At 43.5% G+C, this 16947-nt stretch overlaps 1 protein-coding gene across 1 annotated transcript in view; it reads left to right on the forward strand.

The window, feature by feature from the left end:
• The window catches only part of HPS4 (HPS4 biogenesis of lysosomal organelles complex 3 subunit 2), a 951717-nt gene that overhangs the window by 204846 nt on the left and 729924 nt on the right, over positions 1-16947 (forward strand). The window contains exon 5 of the mRNA XM_069619373.1: positions 16598-16705. Coding sequence (XP_069475474.1) covers positions 16598-16705 — 108 coding nt within the window. The remainder of the gene's footprint in view (positions 1-16597; positions 16706-16947) is intronic.

Below are 16947 nucleotides of genomic sequence, written 5' to 3' on the forward strand. Positions count from 1 at the left end.
AAATCTTATGCTAAGGTATTAGTTCTACAGTCTCTTAATGTATACGCTCCAGTCAGTACTCTCGTTCAGTCCCTCGGGTAACTTTTAGTCAGGAAAATCATTTTTTGTTCTTGTACACTTAATGTGTGCTTATCATTACTCGAGACGTTAGTCCTTCCAATTTTCAAAAGCACTGTCCACCTTAGTTCTTCTGGTCTGTGTTCAAGACTATTAAAGTGGCCCACTAGTGGTGCGTTTAAGGTCTTATTCCTTATGCAGCTTTTATGTTCTCATATCCTTACTTTGATCTTTCTTTCTGTTTTACCAATATATAGTCTATTGCAGGGACACCAAATAGCGTACACCACCATCATAGAATTACACTTAGTTAAAGTTCTTTGTTCCCATTTTTTGTCTAAACCTAGGTCAATCTCTTTGGTTCTACTGGTTTGAGCGCAACAAGTACACTGTCCGCACGTGCTATGGCCTTTGGGTCTCGGGAGACCCCAACTCTCAGTTAGGGGGGTTGTCCACTGTTTCAGAGTTATATCATTTCTAGTAGTTAGTTCTTTTAGGTTTTTACTTCTCCGGGAAGGCATATTTCGCTGTCAATAAGGGACATTCTCCTTTTTCTAGATCATGCCAGTTTTTCCTCACAATCTTAGTGATTTCATTAGACAATGGACTGTAGGTGCTAACGAATACGATCTTATTATCTTTCTTCTGTTTGTATTCCAATAGGGCATCTCTATTGTTATTGGATGCTCTTATATGCTGTCCTTACCACTTTTTTTGGGTAACCTCTAAGTAGTACATTACATTTCAAGTCATTGGCTTCGCTCACAAAATCACTTTTTGTACTACTATTTCTATTTATGCATAGAAATTGACCAAATGGCAAATTTTGTCTTGTATGTTTAGGGTGAACACTTGAGAACAGTAGCAAAGAGTTTTTATCAGTATCTTTATGGAAGGGCTTTACTTGAAGTACCGATTGTTCTTTGTTTACATAGTCAAGTCCAAAAAATTGAATGAATAATTGCACAGTTTTGGTAAATTTCAAAAAGATTTTGTGCGTTCGGCCATAGTATAAAAGAATCAAAGTTTAGCATGTCACCTGACCAAATCAATAAAATGTCATCAATAAATTGTTTCCACAGTTTAATGTACTTTCTGTAAGGATGCAGGTCTGTCATAACGGGTATCTCAATAGTTTCCACATATAGGTTTGCCAAAGTAGGTGCCACTGCAGAACCCATAGCGGCACCATGTATTTGCTTGCAGAATTGTCCATTAAAAGCAAAGTAATTTTCACATAGTGCCATCTCTGTGCACCAGAGAATAAATGAATTGGGTGTTTTGCCTGTGTTTCTTAGGGTTAGTAGTTTCTCTTCTACCACTCTAAGTGTTGCCATTTGTGGGATTTTGGTATACAAAGATACCACATCCAGAGTTACTAGTAAATCAGTGGTATTTATTTTCATACCCTCCACCAGCCTAATTACCTCAGTAGTATCAAAGGTTCTAAGAGCGAGCTACAACCAGACACAATTGGTCTGCCAGGGGGATTCACAAGTGTTTTATGTATTTTGGGTAGAGTGTAGAAATTTGGAGTGGAGACATTTGGAGGCATCAAGTAGTCGGCTTCCTGTTTTGAAATCCATTTCCTTTCTGCTGCTTTGGTAACTTTGCAATCAATCGACGATTGTAATCTTTCGGTTGGATCTATAGTGAGGAGTATGTAAAAAGAGGTGTCGCTCAATTGTTGTTCGCACTCTTCAATGTAGTCTTGTCTATTGAGGATGACTATGGCTCCTCCTTTGTCGGCTTGTCTGATTACTATATTTTGATTGGATTTCTATGATTGCATAACTTCTCTTTCAGCTTTACTGATATTTTGGAATTTCCGTGGGCTATTCCTATTTTCCAAAGTTTTAAGATCACTCAAAACTCTCCTCTCGAATACTATAGATTCAGGAGTGTGGCTAGTAGCTGGGGGGGGGTTAAAATCTGATGGGTGCCTTAGTCCTGTTTCATTTATTTCACCGGCATAAGCATTTGTAGCAAAAAATTCTCAGATGGATTTTTCTAAATAGCATCTCTAAGTCGGTTCTATTCTTGAATGGATCATAGCGGGCAGTAGGAACAAAGCTAAATCCTTTTTCTAGGATATGTTTCTCAGTTTCATTCGGTAGGTAGTTGGATAAATGAACTAATACAGTGTCTTGCTTCTCAGGCGTTGTGGCTCGAAGTCCCAGTTCAATTGGTCCTGATCTAAAAAAAGCAGAGTTAGATCTCGAGTTCGCTCTCCCTCTCAACCCCCATGCCTGTATAAAACTGATCCGGACGTGTGGGCGTCAATATTAACAATAAAATTTCTGCCCATCATGAAATCAGGAACCATTCCTGGCTCTTGGTTAACTTCCAACATTGTCCCAATCTTTAAAAAAGGGGATCATACTTTACCAGTCAATGATTGCCCCGTCTCACTAATTGACACGGAATCTAAACTGTTTGCAATTCTGCTTTTATATGATCTTGAAAAATGAATCGAAACCAAAGGCTTTTACTCCAAATACCAAACTGGATTTCATAAAGGTATGAGTACCTCATTGAATGCCACAATTATGGCACATGTAATAGCAGATTTGAAACCAAAAAAATCATACCCTGCATACATTGCACTTATTGACATGACATCAGCATTTGACAATGTGGTCCGCAACCTCTTCTGGAGGAAAATGTTAAACATGGGAATTCCGCATGTCTTGCTTTACTGGTTTATTAAACTTCATTCAAATACATCATATAAGATAAAAATATCAGCAGAAAGGGAACTACGAAGCCCATAAATACTTATTTAGGTTTAAAGCAGGGTTGTAATTTAGCAGTGACATTCTTTAATCTGTACTTATCAGACTTGGATAACAACTGGGATGCCAAAAACCTCTTCTCAGTAAAAGTAGGCACCGTACGTCTCAAGTGGATCGCATTTACCGATGATATAATTATTTTTGATCCTACACCGGCTGGTCTTCAAATTAAATTAAAGCTGTTTGAGGAATTTGCCGGTGCACATAACCTATCCCCGAATCCAGCCAAAACAGCCATTATCAAATTTGGCCCGAAACAAAAGCACGGAGGCTACCAATGGACAAACAATCGGCCAAAATGAGCCAACAAATTGTCGGAATTTTTCGTTTTATGTTAAGATGTAAGGGCCAACCCTTAGAAGTAATTACTAAGATATATGGTGCCCAAACATTGGCAGTCACCCTGTATGGTGCCCCCATATGGGGCTTCACAAAGGTTGGGGGCATCCAAGTAAAGGAAAATACATTTTTCCGACAGCTATTGGGGCTCCCGAAATCTGCAGCGTGCATCTCGATTCATAGAGAACTGGGGATGGAGTTCTGGGAGGATCTCTGGGCGTTGGCTCCAATCTTATTTTGGATCCGATTGTGGGCCAATGAATTTGCATCCCTGTTCCACTTTATTATTCGAACCATGGTGGGCAAAGTGGGCTGGCAAAAAATTCCTTTGCTTGCATATATATCCAATGCTTTTGGGGAGGCCAACCTTAGTGATCTTTTTCCACCAGTCTCACTCATAATTAAGAGTGAGGCATCTAGTTATAAAACTGTGGTCTGAGAGGCCATAGTAAGGAAAAGAACACTTCGGGAACACGGCAACAAATATGATGAACATCACACTATGATTAGTAGGCCCTCGGGGATCCAACCCTATTTAATATGGAGCCCTTATAAAAAGGATAGGTGGCTTATCACAAGGGCACGTTTTGACTCCCTTCTCCTGCAAGCAACTTCAGATAGGTGGAAGGGAACCAAAGACTGGGCCGGCTGTCCCGCTTGCGGAGATCACCTGGAAGATATGGCTCATTTTATGATCTTTTGCCCAGGGTACGCAGGCATCCGAAGGGCAACTTTGCTACCCGCCCTAAGGAAAACCAAGGAGCGCCATTATAAAGCTGCACTTATTTATTTACTTAGTGCTGACTGCGTTTTTACAGCATGGGCATTGCTTACATTCCTAAAAAGAGCATTGTACTTTAGGAAAAATTTGCTCAGGCTCCAGGAGGACGAATGCAAACTATGAACCATCTTTACAATGGATATACCTCGCATATTGACTTTTATTGTGCCCCTGTTCAAATTGGATCCCACGATGTAATGAATGTGAACTTGCTATTGTTCAATTTATCTGTGTCTCATTTTAACCCCAAGCACTAGTTTTTCGGAATTGTGAATTTTTTATGGATTGTATGTACTTGTGTATTAATTGATCGTTTGAATGTTTTTTAAAATTCGAATAAACATGTCTGACTGACTAAAAATATCAGCAGAAGGGGAAACTACGAAGCCCATAAATACTTATTTAGGTTTAGAGCAGGGTTGTAATTTAGCAGTGACATTCTTTAATCTGTACTTATCAGACTTGGGACTGGGATGCCAAAAACCTCTTCTCAGTAAAAGTAGGCACCCTACGTCTCAAGTGGATCGCATTTACTGATGATATAATTATTTTTGATCCTACACCGGCTGGTCTTCAAATTAAATTAAAGCTGTTTGAGGAATTTGCCAGTGCACATAACTTATCCCCGAATCCAGCCAAAACAGCCATTATCAAATTTGGCCCGAAACAAAAGCACGGAGGCTACCAATGGCAGCTTATGAAGATCTTAATTCCCCTGATTTCAAACACAACCTATTTGGAATACCATCTTTCAGAAGAGAATTCCATCCAGGCTTGGTCTAATTTATTACATCGCAAGAGTAGACCTTTACTTTCTCAACTGAAAATGATACATGCAAAATACTGTAAATTCTCATTAGTCCCGGTGATCGAATTCATGACATTGAAAATTGAAAGTTTACTATTATATTCACTTGATATGTCTGAGATATGAGCATAATATTAGATCGCCTACAAGGAACCCTGTTGAAATCTGCTATGCGTTTTCCCATGTTTGTACCAATTTCGATAATAACACATGAATTGGGGCTTTTGGCTCCATCTATACGCAGGAAATGGAGACAGTTAACGAACTATGCAAGAATATGTTTTCCGCCTACTAATTGCCTATACGTTGATATGAAAAATAGTCTTGATGTAACACATACTCTTTCGATTACTCAATATCACTCTAATATGCAGGCAATATTGAATGATGTGAATCTTACAGTAGATGATATTCAGTTTCGTCCAGGGTACGCCAAGAAAAAGCTTTTTGAGAAAGATTGGTGCACAACTATAGATCAAATAGCGAAATACATATTGTATAGGGAATACTCTGCTCCTACTAAAAAACGTGTACCCAGATACCATTATATTGATTTATTCCCTTGCAATCATTTTAGAAGAGCATTTTTATGGTTCAAATTTTACTTGTACTACACTCGGGAAAGGACTAAATATTGGAAAGAATCAAGTGAAACTCTACAATGTGTCGCTTCCCATCCTGTACTGAACCAAAGGAGACCCTGAAACACTTGATTCTATTTTGAATTTTAGAACAATTTTACTGATGAAATTTGTAAATATAGAATACGAAGATTGTCTTGAGTTCTTGTGGGTAAGAATGATGCAGGGAAATCACAAGCCGCTAATATATGCCCTAGTATCCTTTTGCAAATTTATAGAAAAAGAACTGATCATACATGATTTTAAATGAATACTCATCTTGGTATTTTAGAATTAACTGAACAAATGCTTTTTTCTTTTGTATGAAACTCATTAGATTAAATTGTTGTTTTTATATAAATTACCTTTGTATTCTATGCAACTGATTTGTGAAATTGCGAAAGTAGGAAAGATATTTGTTTGTTTTAGAAAACTTTTTTTTTTAAATTTCTTTTTGTCTTCCTTGTTTCTAAATCCTCTCACTTACTGCACCGATGTCCTCACTCTATGCTTTGAAGATCTTTTGTTTTAGGGAATTTTTATTTTATGGAATTTGTTAAATGTGGTTGAAAGTTTTAAATGAAACATGCTGTAAATAGATCTTTGTTGTAAAGGTTCTACTTTGTATTGAACCAAAGACACATTAAAAAAAAAAAAAAATGGTAGGATGGTATTAATAAGGGGGCTGGTGGCGAATAAAGAAGTGTATCATCAACGTTTATGCCCCGAATCCAGATACTATAGTCTACTTTAGAACCCTTTATACCAAGGTAAATCCATATATGGACGGAGCGGTGGTGTGGGGCGGCGGGGATGACTTTAACTGTACACTGGATCCGGTGATGGATAGGTCGGACGAAAAGGCCACACAACCGACCCCAGCAGCAAAGGCCCTAAGCATCATCCTGTTAAAAGCTTTTCCAGCTAGTAGAAGTATGGAGGCTGCGACAACCACAGGATAGAGAGGATACTTGCACTACTCTGCCCCACAGAACCTGCACACAAGGCTAGATTATATATTTATTGGAACAGAGTTAACAAAAGAAGGGACACAAGTGGAATACAAAGCCATGGTCCTCTGGGACCATGCCCCGTTGGTGGTAATGTGGCTGATTCTACCACCCAGAGCTAGAATCCCGACATGGAGACTCAAGGCCGAATCATTAAGATAGTGTTCAGAGAGGACCTGAGAAAAGAGATAAAAGAATATTTTGAACAAAACACGGGTAGTGTAGTTTCGGCTGGGACATTATGGGAGGCATTTAAGTTAGTGGTGAGGGGAGCGGCAATGTCTAAATCAAAGGGGTTGCAACGCAGTAAAACACGGGAAGTACAAAACGCAGAAGAGGAGTTAGAAAAGAGGATGCATGAGGGTACGGATCCCAGAGGAGGCCAAGACCATAAACCAATTACAACAATAGTGTAGGGAGGGATCACTGGGAGAGGCTAAGCAACCTAAATTATAGGAAATATGTTGAGGCAGCGCGCTGAAGGTGACAAGCCAGGCAGATTACTGGTCTGGTTATACAAAAGTGAGACACCTAGACAATTGGAGCAATGCAAGGGGTGGATGGTCAGATACGAGAAACCCCGGAAAGAGTAAACAAATGTTTTTTTGAATATTATAAGAGACTATCTACAGACTCCACTAAAGGAGAAGAGATAGATGTACTGGAAGCATTAACAGAGATCACACTCCCCAAATTTGAGGAGGCAGAAAAGGAGAACCTAGAGGTCCCAATTACGTCAGAGGGGCTAAAAGTAATCAAGCTACTGCCCACCAGCAAGGCCCCAGAGGCAGATGGACTCCCGAGCGAGTTCTACAAGGTATAAGACAGAAATACTCCCTCCCCCTGCCCAATGCTAGCAATGCTCAATGAGGTGTTGAGTACATGCACATTACCCGGGTCTCTACAGGAGGCGATTATTATTCCGCTCCTTAAACCCAACAAACCGGACAAGGAGTGCAGGTCCTACAGACTGCTCTCGCTGCTCAATCAGGACAGTAAGATCCTGACAGCAGTGATGACGGATAGGTTAAAACCAGTCATAAACAAACGTATACACTCAGACCAAACAGGGTATGTCCCACGTAGGAATATATCTGACAACCTGCAGAGACTCCATCATGTTATAGATTATGTCCAGGGGAGCTCCCAGGAGGTGGCAATAATCTCACTCAATGTAGTGAAAGCCTTCGACTCGGTCAAATGGCCCTGGCTATTGGCAGTTTTGAAAGAATATGGAATTGGGCCCGTATATCTGAGATGGGTCCGATTGCCAAATAACATGAGTCAGAACGGGCGCGAGCATTTCAGAACAGTGGAAACTGAGCAAAGGCACCAGACGGGGGTGCCCGTGGTCCCTCTTGCTTTTCCTCCTAGCATTAGAGCCCTTAGCGGCATATTTAAGGCAGCAATACGGGGAAGTAGGTATCAGCACTAAGGGGGGGCGACGCTTGATATCGATGTATGCGGCTGACATGCTATTGTACCTGAGGTACCCAGAAGAGAATCTACAATACATTCTGGAGCGGTATGCGAGGTTGTCTGGCATAACAGTTAACCCAAAAAAGTCAAGCATATTCCCCCTGGGGAAATACGTAGGGATACCACAAACAACAAAGTGGGAAACTGAGACATTTAGATACCTAGGTATAGACTTATATCATAATAATTAACACGAACATAAGCAGTATCTAAAATAGAGAAACGTAGGGTATTTTGGGCCAACCTACCTTTGACTATGATGGGACTATGATGGGAAGAGTGGCGTTATTAACGATGGTGGTACTGCCCAGGCTATTACATTATTTTGCTAACATCCGACTGTTAGGGAGAATTCTCATAAATTGATAATTCCCTTCACCTTAGAGACCCCCAGCAACTTTGCTGGATTTTGAGGACTTGATATTTTTTTTTACCTGCAATAAGTGTGAGTCTTTTTCCCCACTCTTTTATGTATTTTGTTATTTGTTTTACATTTGTGTTCTTTGATTATGGAGTTTTAGATATCTCCATAGGCATCATCTTTTCATGTGTCACACGGCACCTTCAGTGCCGTGACACAGGGATGTCTTTTTAGACTTCCCAATGGTTTATATGCCTTCTCTGGGATAAACTACTGTTTCCCAGAGAATGTAAAGTGAAATTGACTTTTCTAGTCTTTCCAAATTCATAGACCCAGCGCACACCATCTTACAATGGAGTGCTGGAGGGGTTACATAGCATCCCCTGTGCCTAAATACTAATGTAGCAGTCAAATGCTACACTTTCCTATTGAAATGGCTGGTGGCAGTGGTTTTACAATGAACTACCATGATTTTTTCCCGACTGCCAACACTGGTAGCTAAAAATCATGGGAGCAATGTTTTTCAAGATGGCGCCTTAAGCCCCTTTGTTTAAACAGGTGCCGGTCATCTTTTTTCGCTATTTCTTTTTGGAAAGGTCCTTCTAGTGTTTGTCTCTGCGTGCCAAACCAGGTTTTGTCCCTTTGTGTGCTTTTGGCTTCTGACTGTCTGGGTTGGGCACGAAGTGAGGGAGGTGCACGAAACTCCCTGTGCTTAGTCTCCTAGGAGACCTGAATACACTCTGGCGTGATTGGCTGGCTGACTATCCGGCAAGGACAGCCACCCTGCTGGGTGAGTGACAGCTAGGCTGGAATGAAAGGGAGAAAACTGTTTAAAAGGCGAGTCTTCAGGACTGGAAGGCAGAGTCGACCACTGGAATGAAGGAACCGAAGACGAGCTGCAAGAGGACGGCTGCTGCAACTCCTGGACCGTTAGTTTGCCCGGTGAAGCCCTGCTGCAGGTCCGAATTGCCAAACTCCATTCGACAGAGAAGCTCCTCCAAGGACGGCTTCATCCTTTTGAGTTGGTGGAACCAATCAACTCCTAAAACAACTGGATACCATTCTCAAGGCTGGTTAGGATTAACCAGGGAGAGACACCAGTTTGTGTTCTTGAATCTACAGCTACTGGAACAGAAGTGACTCCATCTTGTTTTCCTTCTTCAACAATCCCGTGCAGTTCAGGAGTCCCCTGACGACGTCCCTCTTGTCCCCACGATTGAGGCTCAGGAACAGCAAGATCTGCAGGACCTGCCAGGAACCACGACTTCGGCAACATTTGTTTCTTCATACAAAGGTACTGTGTCAACCCGATTGGAGAACGCCACTCTCGCGGTGAAAGTTTGTGAAACTTTCCCAGCTTGCAGGCCTAATCAGCTTGTGACCCGACAAATTATCCTTGTTCGTCTAAACTACTTCTGAGAACTTTTGCAAAGACCTTACCGTTTGATACCAGGGCTGCTCTTTCCTATCCAAAATACTAGCCCATTGACTTTGCATAGAACTCCTCTGATGAACTGAAACTATTTGCACTGCTTAGAAAGTAAATGTGGTCTAGTCTACTTACTTTTGTCCTTTTTGCTCACTGCCAAGTAACTGAACTGCTCTTTGGCTCCTATTTCAGGGGAGCTCAAACCTTCTCAAAATCTTCGTTTTGTATTGAAGTGTATGGGTATGTAATATTAAGTTGCCTTCTTCTAGTGAAATGTTTTCTAAATGATTGTGTAATACATTACTAAGTGTTTTTACCAAGAAACCTCAAGTATAAGTGTCTACTTGAACCACTGTGATTGAAGGTCCTCTGTCTAACTACTTGTACTGCTCACATCCACTCTTGAGATAAGCCTGGCTGCTCAGCTCGCTACCAAAAACTGTGTGGTACAGACTTGTACCAAAGGTTGGTTTGGCTAACAGTCCTATAGTGGTCCCAGAGGGTACTGGCTGCAATTCTGCCTAACACCCACATACAATACCCATTCTTTTCGAAACTACAGAGCATATGCAGGGGTTTCATCTGGCATAATTACAGGAATGGAATAGCATTATGGAAGTTACCTCCTTGCTCATACGAGTTGTGTATCAGATTGCCATGTGTGGCGAGACCGGAAGTTTGAGGAGTTCAATACACTGGTGGAGGACACAGGGTCACATCAGGGACAGCATATCACACATTCTAGGCTAGTGTATCAAAGGTACGTAGCCCGAAGCGGTTTTGGCCCAACAACCCGAGGCAGTCATAGAAACATTTTATAATGAGTCTGAAGGGGGCCGCGAGGTCTCCCGTATATATGAGTCGCTGATGTCTAAGGTTGGGAAAGAGGTGGTCCAGATGAGACTGAACTGTGAGGAGGATGTGGGGGAATCAATTGAAGATGGGCTCGGGGTCAGAGTGCAGGGATACCATAGAAAGGTATCGAGAAACGCATGGTTGCAACAGATTGTTATACGTCACCCATAGAGCATACATGACCTCTGAGAAAATAGCTAAGTTTAAACACGCAGGTGTATAGACATGTCTGAAATGTGGGGGAAGTGAATGCAGGAATGATACATATGTTTTGGTCATGCTCCAAAATAGATTTTTGGAGGAAGGTCGCCCACTTCATGGCAGAAAGAGATCAACTTGGACTTGAGCTCCCCTTGGGTGTGCCTGTTGGGGGAGGGGGGTGAGGGGGATCCTCCCAGGCCTCGGAGAGCTAAACACGTGCGAAAACACAGACTTGGCATATATACTAGCTAAACGCAGAATAGCAATGAGCTTGAAAGTGTGTAGGAAACCGCAGACACAGGTCTGGTGGCAAGATCTTATGAAATGAGCGAATGCCGAAACAACTGTATGGCACGAAGCAGAAGGGGAGGGGGAGGAATCAGACACGTTGGCCGCCTGGAGACAATTAATAGCAACACTATCCGTGTTAGACCGGGAAAGCCTGCGAGAAGATAGCCCTTCAGGGCAAAGTAGCGGTGGAAACATCAGTAGGAGCGGGCGGGGGAAGATCGAAGGGTGCTGTAGGCTGGGGGAGGGAGGGAGGAGTTGAGGGTTGGGGAGAAAATGCAATATGAAACTGTATGCGAGTTATTGTGTACAACGGTTTATTGAGCTGTATGGTTGTCATGATGAAAAAAATTATAATTTTTTTTTTTTTAAACTCCTATCTGAATGGTCGAGTAACTTATCAAACTGGCCCACATGGCCCAGAAAAGTGGCCCACTTTGACCCAAAAAATACGCCCACCCTAGCATTTTGTGTTCTTGCTCAGGGCATTGCCCTATTGGCCAGTCCGAGCCTAGACGACCCAAAATGGCGACATTACAAATTCCGCACCCTTGCACGGAACACAAATCCTGACCATCATTATGCTGGCTAAGGAGAGTGGAGATTGCCGGGATGTCCCCTGCTTCCATTAGATGGTAGCAGGGGACAATAAAGAAAAAACTTTATTTTAAAAAGGCCCCTGCAGCACCAGTCCTGACCCACGTTAGTGGGAGAGAACCGACGCTGCGGGGATAGGAGAGACGGCAGCCCACATAGAAGTGTGCCGCCGAAAAAGTAAGTGGGTGGGGAGAGGAGGGTCGGGGGATGCGGGGCTCAGTGATCTATCTGATCACTGTGCCATGCCGTTATAGAAGTTGTCATTTTGAAAGTCGACATTAGGCACAGTGATCACATACAGGGGGAAGCCCTGGGCCGGTGTGGCTCGTCCATAATGGGTGAGGGGCATCTACCCAGTGGCCCCATGTTAGACATGATTGTGTGCAGTACCCTAAGGGTGCACAAAAACAACCAAGGCCTACAGGTACTAGAACCCAACCTTTGGTATAAGTCTGTACTACACAGTTTGGTAGTGTGGCTGAGCAGCCAGGTTTATCTCAAGAGGGGTCAATGTGAGCTGTAGGGGACTAATAGATATTCACAGTGACAAATATTTTTTTAAAAAACACACTCAAGGTTTCTTGAATAAACAATTCTTAATTTATTTATCAGTCAGTTAGAATAAGCCATCTTCAGAAGGGAGCAATATAAAAAGCAACACACAAATACATTTCAATTCTGTACACTCTTATCTTCTAAATCAGTAAAGACCCTTTTGGCATGGCCCACATGTGCAACCTACACCCTCAGGTGACTTCAATAGCTAGGGTGCTGGGGACATTAATATCTTACTGTTTGCATTTAGAATACTGTTAGAATCTGGTAAAAGGAAAAGGTTATTGGAACAAACGAGAGACCACAAATATTCTTAAGCAGGCCAATACTTTTAGTTCCTCTAAGCAGAGTGATTCAGTGTAACCAGTGTAAGCCAAAGTCTATGGGCCAAAAGTCTTATATAGGATGAAGCACTTCTGGTAGATGAGTAGAAAAGTCTTGGCACAATGTTTTCGAAGTCTTTGAAGACAGGAAGAATCAAATGGGCCACAAGCTCTTACACCTGTGAAAGGTAGAAGATGCAAGCAACTCTACAATGAGAGGTAAGTTCTCTCAGACTTTACAGTACCTTTGTATTGAAGAAAAAGTGCAGCAGATCTCACTTTTCCTGGGCCTCAGTCGTGGGGACAAGAGGGAAGACGTCAGGGGGACTCCTGCACTGCAATGAGAATGTCACCACTCGCAACCGGCTATCTTTCTAACAAGTGGCACTTCAGTGTTTTAGCTCCTTGTGACTACCACAAATAGCAACACCGTGGTTTCTGGCTGTCGAGGTGGACTTTCCTTGCTTCTGGGGTCCAGCACTCTGTAGAGGGGGCTCAGGCTCGGTCAGTCCTGCTTCCTGGGAGTCCAGAGGATCTTCCTGGAGCTCTTGGCCAACTTAAAAGCAACGCACAAAATCTGGTGTTCCTCTCCCTGGCGTTTCAGTTTCCAGCAGCAACTCTGTGGAAATGCAACCAGCTCCAAGAGAATGTCCAGGTGGCTTATTTTGGAGTTGATTGGTCCGAACAACTCCAGGGGAGAAGTCTTCCTTCCAGGGGCTTCTGTCGATACGAATTTGGAGTTTCAGCACAGCAGCAGGGCTTCACCGGGCAAATCCATGGTCCAGGAGTTGCAGCAGGCATCCTCTTCAAGTTCTTCTTCGGTTCCTTCATCCAGTGGTCGACTCTGCCTTCCAAGCCAAAAGCCTTGCCTTTTATTCAGTTCTCTACCATTCATTCCACCCTAGATGTCAGTCACCCAGCAGGGTGGCTGTCCTTGCCAGACAGTCAGCCGGCCAACCATCACAGAGTGCATTTGGGTCTCTAAGGAGACTAAGCACAGGGAGTTTCGGGCACCTCCCTCACTTCCTGCCCACCCCAGACACCCTGGAGCCAGAGGTGGGATTCACTCGTGAATCACGCCAAAGGCAAAGCGAACAATGGGATCAAACCTGGTTTGGTGCGCAGGGGAAATCTCAAGAAGGACCTTTCCACAAAGAAATGGCGAAAAAAGAAGACCGGGCCATTTTGACAAAAATGGCCCATTGGGTGCTTTACTGCAGCTGTGATCGTAACCCGCGGTAAATGCACACCACGGTAGTAAAATGAAACCACTGCCACCAGCCATTCAGTGAGGAAAGCTTAACATAAAAATGTTACATGAGAAGCTAGACCAGGGGGATACTAAGTAACCCCTCCAGCACCCTATTGTGTGCTGGGTCTAGAAAGTTACAAGTGTAAGTAGTCAATTTCACTTTACTGCTCTTGGCAAACAGTAGTTTAGCCAAGAGAAGGTATTTAAATCTTTGGGAAATCTGAAAGTCTTCCCTGTTCCACTGCACAGAAGGTGCTGTGTGACACAATATAAAAGATGATGCCTATGGAGTTGTCAGACTCCACAGAGTTCAAAATCACATTAAAATACAGGAGAGAGTGGGGACAAAGGGTCTCACTCTCTCCAGGTTAAAAAAAATCAAGTCCTCAAAATCCAGCAAAGTTGCTGGGGATCTCTAAGGTGGAGGGAATTAGCACATTTCTGAGAATTCTCCCTAACGCCCCATCATGGAGGAGCTGAGAAGCCAGCCCAGCCCAGTGAGACACTGAACGCTACCTCAGCTGCTTTATCCAGCTGAGGGAGTGCTGCTGGGCTGGCTAGACTGTCAAAGGGAAACACTTTTTCCTTTTGGCAGTTCAGTTCCCCCACCGCACATGCTCAATAAGCCATGCAAGGCTGGGAGTGCTTTGCTTCACCAGCCTTGCGTAGCTCATTGCAAATGCTGGCTAGGGAACTGAATGTCTGTGTGTGCGGCGGATCCCTTACACCTCCTCGCACATACAGAAGAAGCAGATTGGAGCAGGGGGTTTCAGCACCCACACTCAGGCCCCTGCATGCAAGAACCAGGAAGCTCTTGCTTCTCTATTCCTGATCATGATGCAGGAGCTGGAGCGCTTGGGAGGAAACTTCTGGACCGGGCCAGAATCTTACTTTGTTGATTCATTTTCTATTTGTTTATGGAGGCGTGTATGGGTGCGATTGTGTGAATGATGATGTTTAATGTGTGTGTGTGTGTTCGTCCGTGGAGCTGATTTTGGCAAGTGGGCGGGAATGGAGTTGTTCAACAAAGGCATTTTAAAAATGTCCCCCTACCCACTTGCCAAAATCAGCTCTCCTTCTGAGACACTGTTGAGCCTGGGGGACAGGGAATGTGTTTTTATACATAGATGGGCAGTGTAAAATACCATGCATGCCCCCCAGCGCCTCACATACACACATAATCAAGTTGATTGTGTGAGCATGTTAGCTGCTTTGAGGCCCTGGGTACAGGGATGGCACCTTTTTACTGGACATCTCTCATAGATGTCCAGTAGAAAATACCATGCCTGCCTCCTGGGCCCCAATTGCAAACTGTTTGGCTTTTTACCAAATGTTTTATTTAAAGTATGCTTGAAAATGCAACATATTAACACATTATTTTAAATAATGTCCTGGGGGTGCCCATTCACCCCCCCCCCTTCCCACCCCCCCCCCCCGATCCCCGCAATATCTGGGAGAAATATGTATGCCCCTACACCAAAATTCGCCACTGGCTCTGCAACTATGCTGGGAGTGGGGTGGGTTGTGGCGGGCCCAGGGACTGTGGTGTGAGCAGGATGGGGGAGCCATGGCATAGTGGTGGGAGCCGGGTGGGGCGAGCACAGGGGCATTGGTAGGGAGAGCTCAGGGTTTGTGGTGGGGTGGGGAAGAGCCCAGGGACTAGGCTAGAAGTGGGATGAGGGAGCCCAGAGACGGATTGGAGCAGATGGGGGAGCTCAGGCACTAGACTGGGATTAGGGTGCAGTAACAGTGAGTTCATAGCCATTTGGACTTACTGTCCATTTGGCATATTTGGGGGGGCTCGGCCTGCTCACAATTTTCTCAGGGGGGCCCAGGCCAAACAAGTTTGAAGACCACTGCTTTAGGGTGTTGTGTGCAATTATAACAATACAAGAAATTCATATGGAGAGAGACAGTCTCTCAGTTCCGATTCTTAAGGGATGTAAGGGGGAAAATTCCTGCAAAAAATCACATCAAAGGTCCAAACGCAGCAAAATGAAAGGGTGTCCCATCAAAGTTTGTTAGGAAAGCAGCAAAAAGAAAATATTTCCCAACAGTCTGAGTCTCAAACTCTAACCCATACATTTCTTTGTTCATTAGACCTAGTACAGATGTTTTCAATATTTGTACCCTTAGGGTATGCGTTATGCACACTGATTGAACGATCTAAAGACACTATGAACTGGTGTAGTCTGTAGATTGTTCAGTGTGTCTTCTCTGCTTGCCTGCCAGCCTTCTTTTCCTCATGTGCCGCAGTGTACCTCTGCTGCGCTGCTGCTTCAGACATGCATGACGTCAGCACCTGATCCCAACTGCTCCAACCAGGCATCAGCAGACTGTCGTCCAACTTGCTGATCGCTATCTTTCTGGTCTCGGCAGTCATCCACAGCGCAGGCCTCTCCACCACCTGTCAATTTCAGTCATCCTGCAGTTTCCCTGTTTCCTGCCACATTCTAGACTGGTTGTTAACAATTAAAACCATACAGAATATCATATAGCATCCACTCTCATGTGATACAATGTGCAGCTCTCCAAACCTATTGCTAATTTCCAAATATGAACCTTCATTCCACCTTCAATACTTTGTTTTTCTTCTACAACTGTCAAAGTGGAACTCGCTGTACTTAGCGTTTTGGTCCCTCAGACCACGTTAAATGCGTGTGCTTCTCTTTGACCTTTAACATGGTCATCCAGGCACATATAGCCGTATGTACTTTGACCCATGTCTATAAAGATATAATGCATTAAAACTGCAACCTATACATTATTTTGCTCAAAATAAATGTTTTCTGATTTGTATTTGAATCTTCAACTCGCCTTCATCTTTCAACCATTTTCTTTTCAAAGGCTCTGGGATGTGCAGTGGACATTTCAGATGAGAGCTGCAAGCAATTCCTGAATCAGTTGATTGGATTGTTTTGTTTCTACAATGGCCCAGCCCGGCATGCTTATGAGGTAACTTGAATGGAGCATCATGCTATTGCTTCAGCTAAATGCACTTTCCGAACACTTGAGCATCTCCTTGCCCGGACATGTAAGCCTATCCCGCATCATGCATGCTGTCGCGCATGTAAAAGGTTTGCACATTTTGCACGCTCTCGTCACATTCCCAGGTATGCGTGCATGCCCATCCATGCCCTATTAAGTTATTAGTCATTTGTATAACCACTTTAGCCTTGCAATGCTGTAGGCTTGTC

This window comes from Ambystoma mexicanum, chromosome 10 (genome assembly GCF_040938575.1).
Source record: "Ambystoma mexicanum isolate Mex_15411 chromosome 10, UKY_AmexF1_1, whole genome shotgun sequence".
NCBI lineage: Eukaryota > Metazoa > Chordata > Amphibia > Caudata > Ambystomatidae > Ambystoma > Ambystoma mexicanum.